Below are 23,330 nucleotides of genomic sequence, written 5' to 3' on the forward strand. Positions count from 1 at the left end.
ATATATTCAAATGTTTCTTTAAGCATACAAGTTTCAGGATTTATAGCCTCCTGTACTTTTCTATATATAAGGGGTCACTGTAAAAACGTTGTCTTCTAGCACTTCAATAGCGTTGTGTTAGTTTTGGAAAAATATTCGCCTTCTAGCATCTTTACTTGGCAATAAAGTAGTGTTAGTTTTGGAAGAATATTCACCTTCTAGCCTTTTTACTTGGCAATAATGTAGTGTTAGTTTTCTGCTGAGTAAGTATGTTTTTTTTTAAGCTTTCTGCATTTGCTTTTTTCTACAGTGTATACTGTGGTTTCTTGCGTTTCCATAAGCTTAGCTGCAACTACTGACATAGGTTTATTGGATTACATATTGATTATATTAGTGTATAGTTATACATGTGATATATTTTTATCATGCAGCATCGAGAGTTTGGAGGAAACAGTTTGATCAACATTGATGGGAATACCCTAATTTTAACATGTGACGTCATCTCAATCATGGGGAGTCTCAAAATTTTCCTACAGAAGAAGGCTGGCTGTTTTGCAATTTAATGGAGATGTCTCTCACAGAGAGCATGAACTTGTCAGATTCACTTGTCGATTTAAAAACCAGAGACTTTTAGTTGAGATTAGTGATTCTATTATCTAATTTTATTTTTGTTCTTTATTGTTTTTATTTTGAAATTAATGAATTAATTTCTCCAAGCACTTTATTTTATAATGTAAAGCACTGATAAGGAAGTACTTTATTGAAATTGTGCTTAAGTGGTGTTTTTGTTACTCTTGTCATGTTTACATATCAGAAACGCACTTATGAAAGGTAAAAAAAATAGATAAAATCAGTAAAAATATGTAATTTGATTATTCAAAAAAAAAAAGTTATAAAGTAATGTTACTAATAATGTGTAAAATCCTAAAATGGGAAAAAATAAAATGTAAAACTAACAAGGTTCCCAATAGATCTGGGTATGGCGGGTTCCTGAACTGTTCTGTGCACTGAAAGAGGGTGTTATGACTCCTTGTCGTAAGTTTTGTTTACATTCGTCTCTGTTGCGTGTGTTTTTAGTCTTTCCAAGTTCGTCATCTGATTGGCCGTTTCCGTCTTTGGTTACTCAGCTTGAAAAAGTCGCCGTTTGCCACTTACCAGTGGTGACTATCTCTTCGAACCCGTGCTTGGCGTGTTGTGTATAGTGAGTCTTCATTTGACTTCACGTATTCGACCCGACCTGTGTTTGACCACTGACTCGTTCCCTTGCCTTAACCCTTCAGGTTTGTTTGTCCCCTCGATTCCACGTTACTGACAATTTGCTCTCGTTTTTGATTCCGATTCTTTCCTGGCCCCACTCCTTTGTTCACTGATTGGATTTCGGGTGTGCCTATTCACTCGTTCTCAGCCTCGACTCTCGTTTTGCCCCCTGCTCACTGTATAGCGCTCTGGTTGGTTAATGTGTTCCCAGCTGGATTAAAAATCCTTCCGTTGGGACACAACTTTGTTATTTTGCTTTGTTATTTTTCCTGTATTATTTTTGAAGGTACTCTGGATGGAGATTTAACACTCTGTTGGGGATATGCTATTCAGACTTTTGGTTTTAAACTATGGGTGAACTGTTCAAAGTGCAGCGTTCAAAGCCGCCCCGCGCCCAATACCCTTTGAAGACTAGTCGGCTTTCAGTTAGATTTGGATAGGCGGATAGGGACCAGAGTTACTGGTCGGTTTGCAGTACGTTTCCCTTACCCATTCCCTTACTCATTTCCCTCATCATTCACCCTGTAACAAACAGTCTGACCCTGGGGCAAAATGTGACTGCTGAAATGGCTATAGGCGTTAATGGCTTGTGCTACATATAATAAATTCCATGTTTGCTCAGACTGAGCAAACATGGGCATGACAATGTAAGAGCAAACACGTCTGTTCATTGGTGATATTCATGTCCCATGTTCAGGTACTTGTTGCGTGCGCCCGGTCTGTTTGTTTTTTGTTCTGCGGTAAACCCGTCTGCGTCACCATGGGTTGGACGCAACGACAGGTGGCGCATCAGTAGAAACATCTGGTACTCCCTAGGTTTGGTGGTCAATAGTGCATTTACGATTCAAAACCTACACAGGGCAGGTTTAAACTCACCAAGTCAGTTGGTACGTTACCACATAGTAGAGGTCTGCATCAGGCTCGAAATGAGGACCGAACCTGCCGAATCCCAACGTCTTTACAGCCCGACTTGAACAAGCCCAAACCCAATATAGCCCCATTGTGTCAAGCCAATAACAAGCCAAATACACCATGCAGCACAATAGAAACCAATGCAGTGCTTCCTGCAGGAAAGCCGCTTGAAATCGCAGAACAGTGCTGAGCAACACTTCCAGCCAATTATTACTGACAACATTACAGGCATTTAGCATTCTTATCCAGAAAGATAGCTTTTTGAAATTCAAGCAAAGTACCCTGTTCAGGGATACAACGGCAGCAACAATGGCACTAAACAGAGCTTAAAGTTTTTTTGTGGGGTACCATTATGCTGAACGAGCAAATTTACAATGGCCATATTTGAGCGTTCACTCAGGTCAGATACAAAATCACAGCGTGCCTTCAGGCTTGTCAGATTTGGGTCAGAAAGCAGACCTTAACAATATAGCCCTCAGAAAGTCAGTGCTTTGTTTGTGGTGTGCAGTATTCTACACAACATAGGCATGTCGCTGTAGTGTGATGGTTAGGGAACTGGGCTTGTAACCTAGGTTATATTCCTAGGTAGGGTGCTGGTGTTGTACCCTTCGGCAAGGTAGCCTACTTAGCCTGCATTGCATCAGCACATATCCAGCTGTATAAATGGATGCAATCTAAATGTTATGTACAATATGTGTACGTTGCTCTGGATAAGAGAATCTGCTAAATGTCTGTAATGTAATGTAAAAAATGTACAGTGACTGGTTGGCTGTGGAGTTGTTTCTCTAGTGAGTGTACATTCTTCTTATCTAGTTTGTGTCTGAAATGAATGAAACCTACCTGACAGAAAGAAAAAAAACTTGAGAAACAAGCACTGGCATGTAAATGAAAATATATTTTGTCTGAGAGGGAATTAAATGTGAAAATTAAAACAATTCAGTCTCTCCATCGTGGGTAATGGTTCATAAAAATGCAAAATATGTTGTGTTTGATGCAGGGCCTGATAATTTAAAGTACACAAATCCTCATTGCATTAAGTGTGATTAATAATCATTAATAATTTGTTTTATTTATAACTACTTTTTGGGAAATTATTATATAAGCTTAAACAGATCCCATACAGTATAACTACTGAAATTCAGTATTAAAAAATAAAATCAAATGAAAAATCACTTGGTGCTTGCCTACATCATATCTTTTCCTACCAAAAGTAAAGGAGGTTCAATTTCTACCCTTTCGCGTAACCCCCCTAGTGGCTGGCCCGCATTCTAAGATTGCTCAGGTCAGACATCCAGTGCTGCTGCAACCAAACTATGAGTGGAACAATAAACTCTCTGTTCTAGCTTTATTAGATGATACACAACAACTATGCCAAATACAGAGCTTAAAAGCACCAGCATGGTCATGCAGTTTGCTCATTTAATAGGCACCTCCCGCCCAGTCTCATCTGCAACTGGAGTCACAAATTGGACAAATACTGTCCATCCGGGAGTTCATGAAAATATTCTTTCACTGCCAAAAATTCATATTTCATCATAGCGACAAGATAAAGCCAACAATAGCCCAAAAGTATGCCAATACCGTGGTGAAACACACTGGTCACTGAATAGCGAAATAAACAAGAGGAATTATTTTGTAATTACACACCATTCTACTATCTACAAGTGTCCCGCTTCATTTGGGCCATTTTCCAAGTCTATGATGCTCACATCTGGAATTATAAAGCCTTAAATAGAACACTACCTAAATGGGCAAGGAATAACCAGATATGACAACTGCAAAAGGGGTTAATGCATTTAGCTAAATCTATCCAGTGAGATTTTATAAACATATTATTCTAATTTAGAAGCTTCATGCTCATTTATCAGTATGAAACTCTTCAATAATTATTCTTCAATTGCCACTTGATCCAAATATAAATTACATGGGTTTTTGATATGCTTAACATCGTGGTGACAACACAGATGGACATAACAGAAGAAGAAACATACAGCCTTCTGTAAAACACTTCACTTCAGTGCCAGTAAGATCAACACACCTTATTAGTTGCTCAAGTAAAATAGTGCAGTCAGGTTTAATAAAATTACCATAGACATTATGCATCTGCATTGTGAAAAAGTCTCCAGAGATTGTAACTCATGCAAGAGCTGAGTCTATACTGTGGTCTTGGGGTAAATCCAGGGTCCCAGTTATGTGGGAGCCAGCGGGAGCTGAGCTCCCATAAGGAGGGGTCTGAGCTCCCATGAAAGCAGTAAAATCATAGATCTGTGGGGGGTCGCTAATACATTACCAACAACCATTATTTAAATCACAAATAATGCATTTTTCAATGTAATGAGTATTATTTACGTTAACGAGATAAACAGGCTAAAAGAAACTTTTTCTTTTTTTTTTTCAAAAGAACTAAACGCACCATATTCTCTCGTGAATGACACTATGGCTGCTCTTCACCACCAAGCCACCATGGTGCGCAGTAGAATATTGCCTGTTCCTGTTGAGGGCGCGCGAGCCGCAAACGTTCTAAACCACGTGGAAGAAGAAGCCACTGCATGTATCAGCCGACATTATCTTTATAATATATTGAACAGAAAGCAGTAGCATAGACTAGCTACCATGCCACCGAAAAAAGGCCCGCTGCTGCCGGGTCTACAAGCCTGGCTAGTTTCGGTTTTTTCACAAAGAAATAAAAATCAGCTGTTGACAACTGGAATTCACCTGCTTGTCAGCCACTTCGTCCTGGCACCGGGCCTGGGTTGGCATATTTCAGGCCATTGACACTTTGTTGTTGCAATATCGCAGACATCTTGGGCAGTTTCGGGTTGTTGCAATTTACTTGATACAATTGTTGCAAGTAGTGAGCTGCTGTGTGTGTGTGTGTGTGTGAAAGTGTTGGACCACATAATGAGCAGTGAAGTCTCTCTCTCTCTCTCACACACACACACACACACAGAAAGCACACCCATTAGGCTAATATTTATTTATTTATCTCCGCCCCTAACGTTAGTTATTTTAGAGACCCACACGAAGCTCAGATTTGAACTCAAACCCTGGGTAAATCACTTTTGAAATTGTGTTCCTTTAACAAAGTCAGTTACAACAGAAATAGAAAAAAAAAGAATTCCTATCACACCAGTCAGGTTTATCTGGCATCAAAGAATGAAAGAACCACTGTGGGCACCAAAGTACACATTCCTCCATCTAGTTAGAAAATCCAGTTTGGTAGCCATTCGTCCAAGGACGGCCCCCTCATTCGCAAGTTATGCGCCAGGCGTATACACTGTAAACCAGAAACACACTTGGTAACTCATATGTATCCACATCAGACACGATGTCTGGTTTAAAGTCAGTGAGTTTAGGCTGCTTGTTGAAATTCCTGCTCCTTGTTTCTTCACTGGCAGTGCTTGGTTTATTTTTCCAGGAAATAAACCATTGTCCATTAACATCTCTTCAAAGGTAGGATTGGCTTTATGTTTTTAATCCCTTTATTTCTCTAGATGCTTTAACCTCTCCAGGTGCAGTCGTGGTGCCAATAGGAAGAATCCTAGAGGGGGTGCAATGAGCTAAAAAAAATTTGAATGACATGCTCTTTCGTAATCTGTTTTTATTTTTTTTTTCATGTGTACATAAAGTTTTTGCCTTAACACACCTCTGAGGCTGTCTTTTTAATACCTGCAATGTGGTTAAGATCATGAAGTAATTTATAAACAAAGCTATGTCTGAGAACATTTTACTAGGCAATGTGTTTGTACTATTCTCTAATTAAAATTGAATGAGTAACATGCAGAAAATTTGTTAACACATTTTGGTTGACTGTTTCAATACACTGTTAAAAAAGTATTTTGATGTGAATTAGGGTTAGTGTTTCCAAGATGAAATGCTGGATGATATGCAAATTAGAGCACAGATATGGGATATTCAGATTTATTATAATTACCAAAAACCTGCTTTGAAAAACAATTTTAATGTGCTATATTTTATGTTGGAAAGTTGCACATATGTGGAAAATGATAAATCTCACTCGTTTTAAATGAAAAAAAGATTAAAAAGCACTATACACTAAAGTTCAAAGGTAATTCATGTTAAGACATAAGCACTTTTTTGAGATACTTTAGCTTTTTCAGAAGCTACAGCTTCTGATTTTACACCACCAGGGAGCAGGAATCTTGCTGTTCCGTTGCAGCCACCTCTTCAAGACTATATCGTAGTGGCGTGCCGTTCGTGAACGATTCGTTCCTTTTGAACGAATCTTTTTGGCGAACGAAAAGAACTGACTCATCTCCATGTACGGATTCGTTCCTTTCATTCAGTTAGTAAAATTGGGAACTTGCCATTGGCTGAAGCTGCAGATATTCCTCCTATTTAACCATTTGGTTGGTAGTAGAAATTAGCCAATGGCAGTATTGATCCGCTTGAACGTGGCGTGCTCTGCTCTCTGAGCCTCTCCCGAATGTGTGGCTGAAGCAACGACAGTTCAGTTCCTAAACAAATCGGTGAAGGAACTGGAAACGGACCTGTTGTTCAGGAACGAATCCAAGAAGGCACTGGACCTGGACCTGTTGTTCAGGAACGAATCCAAGAAGGCACTGGACCTGGACCTGTTGTTCAGGAACGAATCCAAGAAGGCACTGGACCTGGATCTGTCATTCAGGAACGAATCCAAGAAGGCACTGGACCTGGACCTGTCATTCAGGAACAAATCCAAGAAGGCTCTGGACCTGGACCTGTCGTTCAGGAACGAATCCGTGAAGGAACTGGACAATCTGTTGTTCGGATCCAGAACAAGTTCGACTACATAACTGCTGCAGCCCACGCCTCTCCCTCCCCATAATGCCTTCGTATTGCAATGTGAACTTGCCTGTAATGAGTATAGAATTAAAAGGAATTGGCTTGCACTAGCTGGTTATCCCAGCTAGAACACTATAGCCTATGGGTAGCATACTCTCTGATTTGCATGATGTGAATATTAACATAGCTAATTAATGTTAATATTTTCTTGTTGGTATTTTAAAATTAGCACTATAATATTTTCTAATTGTAATATTGCGTGTTTGCATTTTCTTTCAATAAAATGAAACTAAAGCATCCATCTCACCACCACTCACAACAAATATTGAGACATGTATTATGCAAATGACATGAAAGTGAGGGAGTGAGTAACATTTTTATTCACTATGTACGAATTGCTTTGAAGCGTTTGAAGACACTAGTTTGCAAGCTGAATGGGTTTTAGAACTTCTGAGACAGTCTAACCAAAGATTCCTGGAAAAAAACGCAAAGAATATGACGAACAAAGAAGCGGGTGGAGTAGTTGATTCTATTTTTACTGCTGTGAGCTGAGGGAGTTGATCAAGATGACAAAGGTGCTTTGAGGTGCTTTCGAGGTGAATCTAGCATTTCTGACAATCCCACAGCAAGTAGGCTATAGCCTATGCACAGCACTGCATTTGATAAGTTGCTTTTGCACCGGATGGTACCGGCTCAACTCGACGCGATTTTACTCGACTCTACTCGCTTTTGGTACCAGGTACTTCGTTTTCGCACAACTGGTGCAATGAGACCGAATCAGACTGTAGCTTACTACCGTATTCCAGTCAGCAAATCAAGCCTCAAAGACATTTTTATTTGATTCAAAATAGCGTAATTTTATCTGTTTCTTTCTCATTCGTCCGCCACCCACTCATGATTAATCAGAACGTAGTCTTTTGTGACCCAACCCACCTGACCCATGAATGTTAACCATGGGGTTTTTCAGTAAATTTTTGCATCACACCTAAGCAGAGCATGCCTGAAATTCTGCTTCTGGGAAAACATTGATGATTTGTCAGTCATCTTTCCTGGTAAGGTACATTTAGCTGCACGCAAAGAAATTAGGTTGCAGAGCCAGTTCTGCCAACTGCAATAATTAATTACCCATGATTTTACTTGTAAACAACTTCCAAGGTTTGCAGTTTTTGCGATAGAATTAGAATATTAAAGTGTAAATACCCACTGTAGTTTTCCAAGAGAATCCCAAGTACAGAACCTGAATAAATAAACTTGAACTTGAATTTTAAAAAGTAGAGCCTAACAGATACATTCAGCACTTGGAGTAGAGCCTTACAGATTAATATAAAGAAAAAATAAATATATCTATATGTATAAACCACCAAAATCATCCCCAGATTTAATTGGCTAAAAAAACAGTTCTCTCCCTCTCCACCTTTGCTAATGTGTGGTGAGCTTTCTGGCACAAAATGGCTGCCGTGCATCACGCAGGTGGGTGCTACATATTGGTGGTGGTCAGGTGAGTTCCCTTCATCAATGTGAAGCACTTTTGAGCATTCAGAAAAGTGCTATATAAATGCAAGGATATTATTATTATATATATATATATATATATATATACTGACACACACAAAATGACCAAAATTATCTGGACATCCCTTGGTCTGGGGCTGTTTTTCATGGTTTGGGCAAGATCCAGCGAAGACAAATCCTAACACTACAGCATACAACCACATTCTAGACAATTTTGTGCTTCCCCAAGAAGGCATTCCTGTTTCAGAATGACAGTGCCCCTGGGCACTGTTCTTACACTTTGTTGGGAATGATGTGGAAGAACTTGACAGGCCTGTAGAGCCCTGACTTCAACCCCATAAAAAAACCTTTACTGGAACAAAATACTGTGGAGGAATTTTACTTCTTGAACCTGGATTTTCCACCTCTGCAATTAGGTGATTTTACTTCAAGGAAGAGGACAAACCTAGACATTTCAATGATTTAAATGTTTTTTTATTCTGGAATTTTAATAGAAAAAGATACAATAATAGGTCTTAATTTCCTTTTTTTTGCGTTACCTTTTTGCGTTTTTTCTTTCTGGTCGTTTTAATAATTTATTAGCAGTTGCACCCGTATCATTGGCAGTTTTCAGATCCATGTTGTTTTATATTAAAATGTATGCAGTTTTTTTTTCTATCAGTGTGCTTTACTAGAAAATGTGGACCAGTGCAATATTTTGGTCAAGGGCTTATTGATGTTGATGTGTTTCCCTAGCAAACCTTTTATCACATTAAACATGCAATTCCAATTAGACTAATTATTTGCACATATTTTATTATGCTTTTCACTATTTTAACAGGCACCATGAAAGTGAAGAAGCTGAAGAACACGAAGATCTGGATGGAGCACGTAAATGGTATGTTGCTAATATCGATATGATAAAATACGGACCTTTGTCTATGAGGGGTGGAAATAACAGAAATGATGAACTAAACACTGAATCGATTAAATTGCAGTTAAATTAAACATTGCATCAAATAAAATGCAATCAAATTAAATATTACATTTAATTGCATTTTATTTGATGCAATATTTAATTTAATAACATTTTATTTGATGCAATACTTAATTTGCTTGAAGTTTAATCAATTCGATGCACTGCAATTCCAATCACCACCGCTTTTATCAATTCACTGCTGCTTTCGCTACCATGCTTGGCAGTTTCACATTTACACCAAGCGTCAATCAAATGATCCTGCCAGCCGAAATAATCTACGTTTAAAGCTACCTAACTGCTATGCGACCAAAGTGCTGAAAAGAAACGGCACATTTCCATGACGACGTAGTATGTCTAAAAAGCCATTGTACTTTGCCAGTGTACTAAAAGCCATTTTACTCACATACTGTACTACGTGCGCCGAACGATAGTGTACACATACAGCATGTAGCACGTAGTATGCAATGCAGCCAATATCATGGGGATACCCCTCAATCCGGGACCCCACTTGGTGGCCCAGGTTTCAATCGTCCTGACACTAAATTTCAGCAAGAGCTCCAGGTTGTTGAGACTCACTTCCAGAATTTTTCCACCAGAGCCTCGCTTATGTTTTCAAGATGGCAGCTGCACAATTTGAGTATATAGCTGAATAAAATGTTTATCAGACAATGTCTGTAGCCTACCGCTCTACTAAAGCCAGACAATTATTGGAAATGAGACAGATAGCTGTCGGGTGCTTATTTACTAGTCTGCAGTTCAACTGGAATTCACATAAAATCAGTTTATATTTTACAATTTCATTGCATTTGTTGTGTAGGTCTGTAGACTACCTGGCACCAAAAAGACTGAAAAAGGCTTGTCATGGCTAATAGTCTGGGTTTTATGTCTAAGAATTACTGTACTGGAGCCCAGACTGTTACTCTCCGTAGTAGCAAAGTGTTCTAGCACCACCATGTGCTCCTTTACCCCTCCGACCAATTTGAAAACTATTCAAGAGGAACCACACTTAGGGAATAGAAAAGTTTCAGTGTGTACGGCAACGTGAATGGCTGAAGAAAAACCGGGGGTAGTACGGAGTCAGGCGAATAAAGATGTTTGTGTGTCTGACTCAGAACCTGTTCAGTCATGTTCAGTCATGTTCTGACCCATGTTTTGCTTGTGCAGGAGCTACGACCCCATGCCCAAAGTCAACGTTCAGCCACAGTCATGTACCTGTCCAAAAAAATCATTCAATTTAAGCACCTACGTGAACAAGGATAACTTCGATGACATCGTTAGACGGAGAGCTGAAGAATATGAAAAGTATCAGATAAGGTGAGTGAGTTGTTTGGTATGTAGGCAACAGAGAGAGAGAAAAGCAGTTCCAGCCTAAGCCTTTTTGGCCCTTGAGCTAAGATTCAATTTGTACATCACTACGAAAGTCGCTCTGCCGTATTAATGCTATAAAGAGGATGACACATCCTCACACCATTGTCAAACAAAATGGCAACATGGCACTGCGCCAAGACGATTTTCCACCCACACCCTGATTAAGAAATGCTGAAAGTAGAAACCGAACAATAATCTGCACTTCTAATACATGAGTTTGGGTTTGTTTTTTCTGTACTTGCCCCTCATCAGAACATTAAAAAGTTCAAGAGGCTGTTTTAGGGGTAGGACTTAGAGTTAGAGTTAGGGTTACAATTAGGTTAAGGTTAGGGTTAAGATTAGGCATGTAGTGGTTGGGGTTAGTGTTAGAGGTTACGGAATGAATGTAAGTCAATGTGAAGTCCTCACAAGTATAGCAATACAAAATGTGTGTGCGTGTGTGTGTGTGTCAGACATTTGTCTGCAGTCTGTTGTCTTGGAATGTTCTAATGAAAATTGTTAATTCCCTTTATTATATTGGAACTCTTTGAAGCTCTAAATGAACTCAAAATGGAGAGTAAACTGTGAGCTAAATGAAAGCATGATTTTTCCGTTACAGAAAAGAGTCGATACTAAATCAACTTCTGTTGGCTCCACCAAACTCCCCTCTGCAATATCCAATCCAAGGATTCATTGTGAGTCCTCTCAAAAAAGGCATCATTCCAGGTACTGTAACCGAATCTTTCATTTTGATTAAATTTAACAGATAAACAATGGAATTTTTTTAGCTGAAGTATTAGAAGCTTCTAATACACATCCAGAGTGTGTGCAGAGCTTACTGATGATGATTTTATAGATTTCCTATGTGGGCCATTCATTGTATAATGAAAGTAAATGTATTTTTCATTGTTCATTCACTAATCACTTTATCATTCCCATATTGTTTACACTATCACTTATAAAGTAATGATAAACATTTCATATGTACTAAACACTACTATTGGCATAACACTACTGTGAATCTATGCTGCAACACAGAGTGTCACTTCATATAATCAAAAAAATACACACTATTACAGTTACACAACTATTACTGTAGCACACCAGTTATTATAACCAAAATAATAACACAATTACTAAAACAATGTTAGTACAGCACAACTTGTTCTATGGCTCTGTGATCATTATAACACAACTTTTACTTTATAATATTCTATTTGTGTAACACTACTATTTAACCCATGTATTACAACAATGCAAGTATTACTATGACACTACTATTACAATAACACAAGTATTATTATAACAATAATTTTACTGGAATAACAGAATATTAATACATTCAAAGGAGGATAACTAGATCCTCCAGAACAGACAAAGCAAAACCAAAATGTGTCACTGTCACAAAGGTGATTGCCACCAAGATTTGGTGAAATAATGACAGTGTTCTGAATTGTACTGTGTTCCAGGTTTAGGCGTGCACGGTGTGAAAAAACAAAACTTCCAGGTAAGTAGAAACAACTGATGTCGGCCCACTTTTCAATTTTTGGTTAAATCTGATGTCACAATAACATTTCTGCTAACTTATAAAAGTGGGAGAGGGAGCATAATTGCAAAAGTTTAATAAGTGAATTGTTATCGAGTCTTGCCTAGTGTTTTACTTCCAGTGTACATACGATCACATGCCATGGTTTTGGTCCGGAGATCCCCAAAAATCCCAAGCATTTATTTAAATAACATTTTTCTGAATTGATCACAAAGCTAAAAAAAACAGCATTGAGGGCTGAAGGAACCTCGCTCTTTCTGACTGTGCTTGTAAATGTCATTAAAATGGTTGCACTCCCCACAGACCCCTCGGTCTTCCAGTATCCAAGCATTTACTTCACTGCTTGGGGTTATGAGTCGCATCGTATTTGCAAAGCCCACTCGCGAAAAAGTAGACAATGTGGTGGGCCGGCCCTCCCAGTTTTTAGATGTTATTACTGGGCGGTGAATGCAAGGGCTCTGCCCTTTAAGCAAGATTACGTTCCAGGAATAGGTCGCCTATTGCAGTCAATGTCTCCCCCAAGTGGTTTGTTAGGAAGTAAACATAAATAGCTCCCAGCACTCCATCCATCCACCCATTATGAAACGTGCTTATTCTTGGTCAGGGTCGCAGGGCGGCTGGAGCCTGTACATGCATTAGTGAGAGGTAGGCACTCCTACAAAACAAAATTACAGACTGTCACACATGTAATTCGCCATTTGGCCGTTCTCAGCCATAGAAGGCTTCAAAGTGCCCGGCCAGCGTAGCCCGGAGATAAGACAGAGCAGGAAGATTTTTGGCTGCTCTGGTGTCGCGCTCATGTTGCCATATACCAATCGACAGGGATTAATGTTTGGTATGGGATCAAAAGCTGTCACTCTGTGAGGAATAATGACTAACCTCCTCTGTTCACTGTGTTTGTTTGCAAGCTATTGTGATCTGGCAAGCCAGTCCATTTCTAATCAAGCCTTAACCAAACTTCCAAAATCCAAGTTAGGTAGCTTTCTAGTTAGCCGTCTAATTTAATTTCCTCTGAATGTCACCTCATATATAGATATCTTTTTCAACTTGGTGGCCTTAGTTTGCTGCCCACCCTGTATTGACCCAGCATAGCATTAAACCAGCTAACTTAGCTAGTTATTCCAACTGAACAATTATGTGTTCTTCACTGCACAGGTGTATTTTCCTTTTACATTACTCTTACATTACCCTTACTTTACTCTGGAACTTTGACATGCCCAAACGGCTGTTTGTACAAGTCATGATGTCCACGCAGTCACTATGGTTCAGTCAATACTAATAAAGTGACAAGCAGTCTCATCATAATAAATTGATCAGGGTTTTCATCACTGCAACTTGCTGATAAAAATATTTGATGTAAATCTAAATCATCTTGTTGATGACATTATACACAAGGTCTGCAAAGACCAATACCACATCCTCCAGCAGTATAAAATCTTTTCTGCTTTCAAGATATTGATTTTTAAAAATTGGTATAATTACACAAGAATGCCTCTTGTTTATGACCAGCATTTTTTCGCCACTGAATTGGTATACCTTCAGGCTATTGTTGACTTTATCTTCCTACTATGAATTACTATGACTATGAATTTTTGGTTGTGAACGATTTTTTTATGTATTCCCAGATAGACTCTATTGTCCAGTGTGTCATGCTTGGAGGGTTTCAGATAAGACTGCAGGGAGGGGTGCATGATAATGGACAACCTACACGCTAATTGTGCAACTTAGAAGCTCTGTCATAATTGTTTTGTATCATCTACTAATAAATCTAGTAGAGTTTGTTGTTTCTATGCATAGTTTGGCTGCAGGCACACTGAATGTCAGAGTTGAGTCATCTCAGGACACCGGCATCCTGGCCACTAGGGGGCTTGTCCCAAGGGGTTAAAATATTAAGTAGCATGGTTAAATAATTTTCTCTCAATTTTTAGTCATGATAGTTAATAATGAATAATAGATAAATAAATATGTCATGTCATAATTATTTATAGACAGAAAAGCTACATTGAGAATGAGCGACAGAAGACTTGTATTGATGACTGTCGATGAAAACCTCATTGAAATAAAATATAAATATCAAGCTATGCAATATTGAAATATATAAAATTAACATTGCTGCAAACAATCAAAACAAAAAAGGCTTTATGTCAATTTTATATCATGTGACATTTGCACAGTTTTAGCATGATTCTTGATTCTTAAATGGATCATGCTTAAGAAATGTTTATTCTTGCATGTGGACATAATTTAAATCATACGTTGGAACATTTTGTGAAACAATTGTACGACCACATTTAGGATGAGATTCCAAGATGTTTTTGTAAATGAGGCCCCTGGTGCACTAAATCAACTCAACTAAAATTGTGAAGACAACCTGCAAAAGAACTGAACTGCTTTGTTACAGTATGGATACAGAACACTTTACCCAATTGAGGATCAGAAGGCTTATGGTTATTAACTTGAGGAAAAGCCACTTGCCACAGAAATCACTTGTTTTGTTTAACTGTGGACCCCTGACTATGTGCAGGTGACACTGAGCGTGAGCAGTGGTGTTCTGGCAGTGGAAGGTCTTCAGGAAAAGGACCAAGTGCAGGGACAGGGTGAGAAGTTTCTCTCCATTTCTACCTCCAGCCTGCAGTCTCTCAATGACCTGCTGGGTCGGGTCTCCTACAGAAGCACTGTGTACAGCATCAAGTCTGGAGACCTGGGTAAGCCCCTCCCCTGAGCTCTGTTCCTCTTCTCTCTCTCATCAGTCTATAGGGTTTGCAATGAGCTCTGAAATCACATGTTTACTGAACTCAACAGTTTGAATCAGAGCTGGGTAGAGTATTAAAAACAATAATGAATAAATATGAATAAATATTGCATTAAAGGCACCATAAAACCTAAAAAGGAAAAATTACCGCTACTAATTCAAAACAGCTTTTGACACAATAATGACAGTTCTCATGTCACTCATGCTAAGTTGGAAGAAGCTGGAGTAAGATGCTTGTTTATGTACTGTAGCACAACCTCAGATAGTGTACTCCTGCATAAGTGCAATACAATGAGGTGCTGCTTGGTTCACAATCAAAGGTACCTCATACAGTGATTATCTTGCAAGTAATACATTTTGTTTCGATGAAGGTGTTCAATCTCTTTGAGTCTTACCATTGATATTGATTTAACTAATTAAATTTACATTTTTGATAAACTGATGAGCTACAGTTAAAGACATGAACATCATAAACATCAAACACACCATCATGTGAGGTTACCGTTTCATATGTCCATTTGTTTTGATTCTTCATCAGTACACTTCAACTTTGGGCAGTACAAGGCCATCTTCCCGGTTGTGATCCGACAGCCTACAGTACCAGTTCTGTACGACTTTGGAGAAGGTGAGTCAACCCACCTGTCAATCAAAAACACGGTGACTCCACCCATTCGTGAATTCTGACCTTTCCCAAAATTCCTTTCAGACAATAAGCAAACAACTTATGTGTTCTATCTTGTCGGCATAGAAATAAAGTTAGACATACCATTGTACGTAATGAAAATCTGAAGAATTCCTATTCCGGAAAGCAGAAGCTGAACCCATTATACATAATACAGGGCCAGACTTAGGCAGAGCAACCTGTTGGATCAACCTTTAGCAAAATGTACAATTTGTGAGGTGGTGTAGTGAGTGGACCCAGGTGCAGACAACGAGGCGGAGGCAGAGATGAGGTGGCAAACAATAAAGATTTACTGGTGCAAAGCAAAAACTACAAAAACACTGAATTAAGGCTAAACAAAGGGAAGACAAAATAAACCGGAGATGAGACTCCAAAAATGAACAAAGTTAATACAAAAAAATATATATATCTTAAACAGGAACACAAAGGACAGATAACAAAGAAACAAGTAAACACTCTAAATCACCAAATAGACTTTAACAACAAGCGGAACTTTTAGTGCGCAAGAAGTGAGAGCTAAGACAATAGTCCATGAAAACTCAAGACTGAGCAAAGTCGGGAAACGAAAGACATGGAATAAATAAAGAAAACCAAACAAGACACAGGTGGAACAGATGACACTTCATGAGGCTGGGTAATCAGGACAGACACAGGTGAAAGAAATAAAAAGTGAATAAGGGAGTGCTGGCGACATCTAGCGGCTGGTGCGGGAAGGACCCGGGCGAACCCTGAAGCAACTCACAACCAGATTAAATGAACAGATGTATTAAATGACAACAAATACGCAACCTCCAATCTAAAGATGAAGTTTGACTGCCTTAAAAATACAGCGTTACATACATAGACAATTTAGAGCTGCAAAAAAAAATCGATGAAAGAGAATACGAAACCACAGCCTGTTTCTCCCCAAAGTAGGCCCCAGAAAACCAAGATCAAAGCCCAAAAACCAAAAGTCAGCCAAATATTCCAAAAAGCCAGGGATGAAACCGTAAAAATGCCAGGTGAGCTGTACGACAAAAACGTCAGGCCCCTGTGCACCAAACACAAAGCAACACCAGGCCACGATGCAGGGTTCAGATTCCTCAGATGGCAGGTATCAACCCCAAAATTTCCACCGCAACAGATGATAACTGACTGAAGTTAAGCACACAAAAATTCTCTAACTCTGACAAGCAAAGAAAGTTTTGCATTATATTTTGTGCAAGAGAGGGGAAAATGGCTCTGACTGGGTGAAGTGTGGAAGGGTAGGGGAGTGGGAATAGGGTCGGACAGGGACTGCCTTATCTGAGAGTTGACAAATTCAGGCATTAAAGTTAGCTTATGTTGTTGGAAGCAGGGCTGAGCACTATGATATGATTATCCTCAAGATTAATTGTCTTATGGTCTTTATAAAGATACATGATTGTGTGAGAAATATGTTGAACATGTTAGAATATGTCAGCTCAGCTTTTGAATATCTCTTAAACAAAACAAATGGAAGTTTACTTCTACTTCTAACAACATGGCGATATTTGTACACAGATCACTGTCCAAGCCAGCCAGTTGTAATCTCCGCCTTCAGTCAAAATGTTTTGAGAACAGAGACAGAGAGAAAACAGAATGAAATTGCTCAAGGATGCTTCTTTTGATGTTTGTTTGTGGGGGTGGGGTGGGCTGGGGGGAGGACAGAGATAGAGAGAAAGCAGAATGAAATGTAATTTTTGTTACATTTGTAACAACCAGATGTAACCTGGTGTTGTTATTTTCCTTTTTTCAGTGTACTCTTTTTGAGCGAATGTCTTTTTCTAATGATGTTTTGGTCTTTGTTTTTGTTCACTATTATGACAGTAATTCCTACATAATATGCAATAAAGTTTTTGAAATATATTTTATTTTTACCTTTTATGGTTCCCTTTCCGTAAGGATGCTACCTTTGGAGGGCGCTCACTTCTAAGGATGTAGGCAGCAAGGAAGCTGCCCTCTGTTTGAGAGACAGCCAATATCACAGCTATCAAACTTAACATGACTTTATATAATTTGCACATTTATTTTATCATTCCAGATGTCAACTCTCAAGTAACGGTGACAACTAAGACCTTCCTGAGGTACCCTGAAGTGAACCGTCTCGTCAAAAGCATTAGAAAGTTTTACAAAGACATCAAAATCATCATTGCGGACGACAGCCTAAACCCACAGAAAGTGAATGGAGACAACATTGAGCAGTACTTCATGCCACCTGCCCAGGTACAGCTTTTAGAAGAGATGCTGGAAGAGTTTTAGCACATGTACAGTATGCACATGGTGCTACATTACCGAGAGACGTAGTGCTGGACTGAAAGAGCTCATTGTAGTGTAGTGTGGTATGATGTAAATATGTGGACTGACTGTAAAAATACTTATCACAGTATTTCACAGCAAAGTGCAGTACTGTGCAAAAGTCAGAGACCACACTTTCATTTATTCATTGTCAGATAATAATGCAGGAAACATATATTTAAAAGATAATCTCAGAAAAGCCTCCACCACTACATTCAATTTCAAATATATCAGTATTTGTCCTTTTGTGTACCCTACTGCCACTTTAGGTCTTCCATCTTTCCAATAAACAAACAAGTTACAGCTGTGTCATACACCATGGCAGTAGACCCCTGGGAAGACAGCAAGATGCAGGAAAGCACAGTTAGTTCAGTTGGTCTTTTGACCTTTTATTACATTCCTCCCGGAAGGGGAGGAGAGAACAAATGAGGCATAGGCACATGCCTCCAGAAATAAAATGAATAAAACATGTTGTATTTTCCCTGTATGAGTTCTGGTACTGAAACTGGAAAAAAAAAAAACAATAATCTGAAATAACAAAGGGAAAAAAATGACAAAAAAATCTTTTCAGCTCGTCTCATCAGTATTTCGCTCTCTCTCTCATCATTCGTCTCCGTGTTCCAGACCCTACTGTCGATCAGAGCAGGTTATATGCTAAATAGCTAACAGCCTGTGTGCAGTTGCTGCTCTGACGGTAGCCGTGGTCTTAATCAGCCAGATTCCCCTGCCCAGTCCAGCTCCTCCCACAACTACAGGGTAGACAATACTGCATGATTGATGTTCACTAATGGTATGTCCCGAATCTTTGATTCGTGAGTCGAAATTAATTAAATAAAAACGTGTGACCGAACTCCTCCTGTCTTCCGCTCTTTGGACAGGATGGGATTTAAGGTTAGTGTTAGGGACAGGATGGGGTTTTGGGTTATGGTTAGGAACAGGATGGGTATTAGCACACTCATTTGCCCCTCTGTCACAGAAGAGGGAAGGACAGTGGAGGGCCACAGTGATATTATTACTGGAGTGTTCACTTTTGAGTGTTCAGTGTTGCATACTGGGTTGAGTGTTACATTCTGTGTTCAGTGCTGAGTGTTACATGCTGTGTTCAGTGTTGAGTGTTCAGCATTGAACACTCTGTTGAGTGTTGAGTGTTCAGTGTTACATGCTGTGTTCAGTGTTGAGTGTTCAATGTTACATGCTGTGTTCAGTGTTGAGTGTTCAGCGTTGAACGCTCTGTTCAGTGTTGAGTGTTCAATGTTACATGCTGTGTTCAGTGTTGTGTGCTGCATGCTGTGTTCAGTGTTGAGTGTTGAATGCTGTGTTCAGTGTTGAGTGTTGAGTGTTGCATGCTGTGCTGTGTTGAGTGTTCACTAATGCACTGTTTTCTTCTGTTTTACCCTGTAGGGCTGGTTTGCTGGCAGGAACCTTGTCGTCTCGCAGGTCACCACCAAGTACTTTCTGTGGGTGGACGATGACTATGAGTTCTCAGAGAAAACAAAGATAGAGAAATTTGTAGAAATCATGGAGTCTATGCCTGAACTGGATGTGGTAAGCAAGACATTTCTGCCAAAACAAGAAGTAGTTTCTAGAAGCTGAATGTATATTGGTTCTTGTGTACTTTCACTTTGACTACTTGTGTACTAGATTTTAAGACACCAAGGTAGGACCTTGCAATAAAGATGAGATTCCTAATCCTTTATAGTTTAAGAAACTTTATTGTAATTATTCAGTTTAATACAGATAATTGTGGTTAATTTACCCACAAATATCTATGAAGAGATTAGCTTTTTATTGTATTTGTGGTTAGTCTATTGTGTGGGTATTTCAGAGGCTCAGATTTGGACCAATTACTTTGAACTACAGTCAAAGGCAAGATTCTTAATAGCACTTTAGATAGTTATTATTTTGGTACGGAAACAAGGACACACAGCATCATTGATAGAAAGCACCATTCAGCTACTTGAGGCTAATAGCTCCCCCTTCAGCCTGCTAAATGTGAGTGAGTGAGTGAGTGAGTGAGTGAGTGAGTGAGTGAGTTAGCTAGTTAGTTAGTTACAAGCTAGGTCCATGAGGTGCTCCACATCTGAAAAATTGCAGGCCATTTTATCCAGATATCTTAATGAGACATTAGTATGTAAAATGTTCATGGATTTTATGATCACAGCCATGAAAAAGGGAAATTCTTAAAGTGCTGTAGACATTCAATCAAAAAAAAGGAAAAAAATTACAGACGCACTCAAACTGTTTGCGTTTGCCTTCAGGGAGATTTTGTTTCTGTGGTGGTTTCATGAACAGTTACAGAATGGGGTATCTTCCTGTGTTGGCAGGTAGCAGGTTCGGTGGGCTGGCTAAAAAATTCGTTCAAACTCGTCTATCACGAGGGAGATGAGGAAGGCGGCTGTTTGACCAGAGTGAGGGGGAACTACCAGCGCATTCCAGGCATCCCAAACTGCTTCTTCACCACGGGGGTGATCAACTTCTTCCTGGCCCGGACTGACGCCGCGCGCAGGGTGGGCTTCGACCCACTGCTGAAGAGAGTGGGCCACTCAGGTAAGGCCTGGGCTGGACCTGGAGAACCTCCAGCACAGTTTTCCCACAATGTGTTATTGACCCAGTGGGCCACCTGGCATAATTAGCCTATGCGCCTGGCCTAATTAGCCTAACTGTCCGTCCTAATTAGCCTTATCGGGTATGTCAAGTTTCACGCTATCCTATGGTTTGATGTCAGTGTTAAATAAAATGTGTTTCAATAATTAACGGCAATGATGAGGGAGGCCACTTCCGTTAGGTGATGTGTCAGCTCGTCAGCTGGTCCCAGGGTCAGATGCGCCGAGACTTGGGAAACTTCTTGGAAAAGTCGGGGTCATGACAGGTTGCAGTCAAGACGACTTAGGATGTGCACAAATCTTCCACTTGTGCCCGGCCGCAAGGGAGATACGGAGGAAAAGTATGAAGATACTTTTTCCTCAGAACAGCTGTCGATGGGAAATAGCCCAGCTTGCTTTAATTCTCGGGATGGTGGCAGGCCGACTCAGCGAGGTGCGAGTTGGGAAGCCCAGCAAAGTCCGGCAATGTCCTTAAGGAGATGCATCTACTCCATTAGGCAGGGCCTTACCTCTGAGCAAAGTTGTGCGATGGAACCCCATGTGTGATCCCATGTGATTGGTGTATTGTTTTGGCCACACAAACATTTGACTGGCTTGTGGTATTGGAGCAGTCAATGAAACATGGATAGATAGAGCTGCGTTAATGTTTAAGCTTGTCCCCATTATGCTTGTCCCTATTCCTCCAAAAAGGGGGTGTTCCTTGCCCCAAGCTGATGCTTAATTGGTCCCGCCGAGAGTTTATTGCAGGATCACAAGTAGAAGGCCTTGGTTGACCAAAAAAGTTAATGATGAACATGACTCAGCAGAGTCAGGGAGCCAGAGGCCCCAAAGTTCCTGAATATAGTTAAACATTGTTACAAAATAAAAGTGCAAATCTGGGTTTTAAAATCTGTTGGTCGTGCAATAAGACACACAGGAGCTTTTTGGAATTTTGAAAATCGCTAGTGCTTGAAAATATAACATTTTCTCCTAAGTTGAAGACTAATAACTGACCATGTCATTGAATTTCTGTGGAAATTCTACCAAAGTTTCCACCTTGGGGGTTGGGCCTGGAGAGTTTATGACATTTTTGTAGGCGTGTCCTCTCTTGCCAACTGAATCTATGCCTGTAGTTTTTGAGCCTGATATTAATGTTATCTGATAAACTTAGAGACATGCAAAGATTTGAAGAATTTAATTGAAGATCTTTATTCGGAGCCAAAGTAAAAACGATTTGTGTCTTGCCCATGTCCACAGCACACCCATGCTGATATACACCATAACACCATAACATACTCCCTCTTGTGTGAATTGAGTATTCAGCCAAGCTGTTTCACAATGAGAATAACGCTCCTATGTGATCACTGAGATTGCACAAAATTGCATGTGAAATTATTCATTTATCAAAAGTTCAGTTGCCAGTGGAAGTTCTTTTGGCCCTGCATTTAGAATAAGCTACCATTTCAGCAACATAACTTCAATTCTTAAAATTAATTGAGGACAAAATAAAATATGTTGAATTTATGTTTCTGTTGTTCAGTCACGTGTCATTACATTGGTTTCTCCTTTTCTTGTTTGATAATTCGATATACTCCACAGATTTTTCTGTTGTGTTCAATTTTACTGCCTTCGGAGTGGCTTCTTGATTCACGGACTGGGAGTAAAAACCGATGTGACATTCTGCGCTCTCTCCGGCTGTCTCCTTTCTGCAGAGTTCTTCATGGACGGGCTGGGAGAGCTGCTGGTGGCCATATGTCCTGACGTCGGTCTTAACCACCAGCGTCGGAGGGCAAATCCTCAATATCGCAAATTTCGGAGGCCACCCAGAAATGATACTGACAACAAACTCTACCTCCACTTTTTCAAGAACCGTCTGAAATGTATGAAGTGGTGAAAATGTGGATTGAAGACACACATATGAGTACTGTGGAAGTAGAACTGAATGTAGAACTGCACCTTGATGCTATTTTGGCTTGCAGCTACTATGTTTTTGTTTACAAAATCATGCACACTTTTGTTTATGGATGGTACAGTATGTAGGATACACACTACTGCACATATTTCTGTTGTTTATCTCATTTCATGTGGAATTTGTGGAATATTATGGGTTGTGTGGTCTTAATATTGCTTGAACTTTTTGAATACATTGTTACTGGGATTCCAGATTCTACCTACGTGCCTGTAAAATCATTTTGGGATACAGAGTGTTGTGGTGTTTCATCATGGAACTGTGACATTCATATATATATATATATGTATATAAATAAATTTTCACACCAAAGTTTTGCACATTTGACGTGAGATGAAATAGATGCCACCTTTTATTGTGCATGTGGCTCTCCCTTTGATGTATATTTCCTGTCTGTGTGTGGATAAAATAAGCATAATAGCCCCTGGCTCATCAGCAAATGCAACTTAATGAGTGTAACTCAGAGCTACTCAAACTTAGTCCTGGGGCTCCCTGTGTGCGCTGGTTTTCCTTTTGACCTGAATTGCAATCCCAGCCTTTTAACAGGCCGGTCGTTATTCTTAATTACACGCTTTTCATGTTTATTTAGCCTTTTAAGCCATTATGTCAAAAATTGCTGTGCATGTCATGGAACTAGATGGTATGTAGTCACGTAGTGCCTATTGTGCTGTATTGCAAACAGTGAGGTAGAAAAGAGGTAAAAATGTTTTATATCTGATCAAATTAAAGACTGAGGTGAATCAACAGGCTCTTA

At 39.5% G+C, this 23,330-nt stretch overlaps 1 protein-coding gene across 1 annotated transcript; it reads left to right on the forward strand.

Annotated features, from left to right (window-relative positions):
* The first annotated feature begins 5,396 nt into the window (after window positions 1–5,396).
* On the forward strand, window positions 5,397–23,316 carry LOC135242929 (beta-1,4 N-acetylgalactosaminyltransferase 2-like). Its single transcript, XM_064314268.1, has 11 exons — window positions 5,397–5,601; window positions 9,266–9,322; window positions 10,568–10,717; window positions 11,370–11,476; window positions 12,220–12,257; window positions 14,821–15,001; window positions 15,587–15,673; window positions 17,772–17,953; window positions 19,427–19,570; window positions 20,350–20,572; window positions 22,320–23,316. The coding sequence occupies exons 1-11, from the start codon at window positions 5,477–5,479 to the stop codon at window positions 22,499–22,501; spliced, it is 1,476 nt and encodes a 491-aa protein (XP_064170338.1). The 5' UTR covers window positions 5,397–5,476; the 3' UTR covers window positions 22,502–23,316.
* The last annotated feature ends 14 nt before the right edge of the window (window positions 23,317–23,330 follow it).

Source organism: Anguilla rostrata, chromosome 17, assembly GCF_018555375.3.
Source record: "Anguilla rostrata isolate EN2019 chromosome 17, ASM1855537v3, whole genome shotgun sequence".
Classification (NCBI taxonomy): Eukaryota; Metazoa; Chordata; class Actinopteri; order Anguilliformes; family Anguillidae; genus Anguilla; species Anguilla rostrata.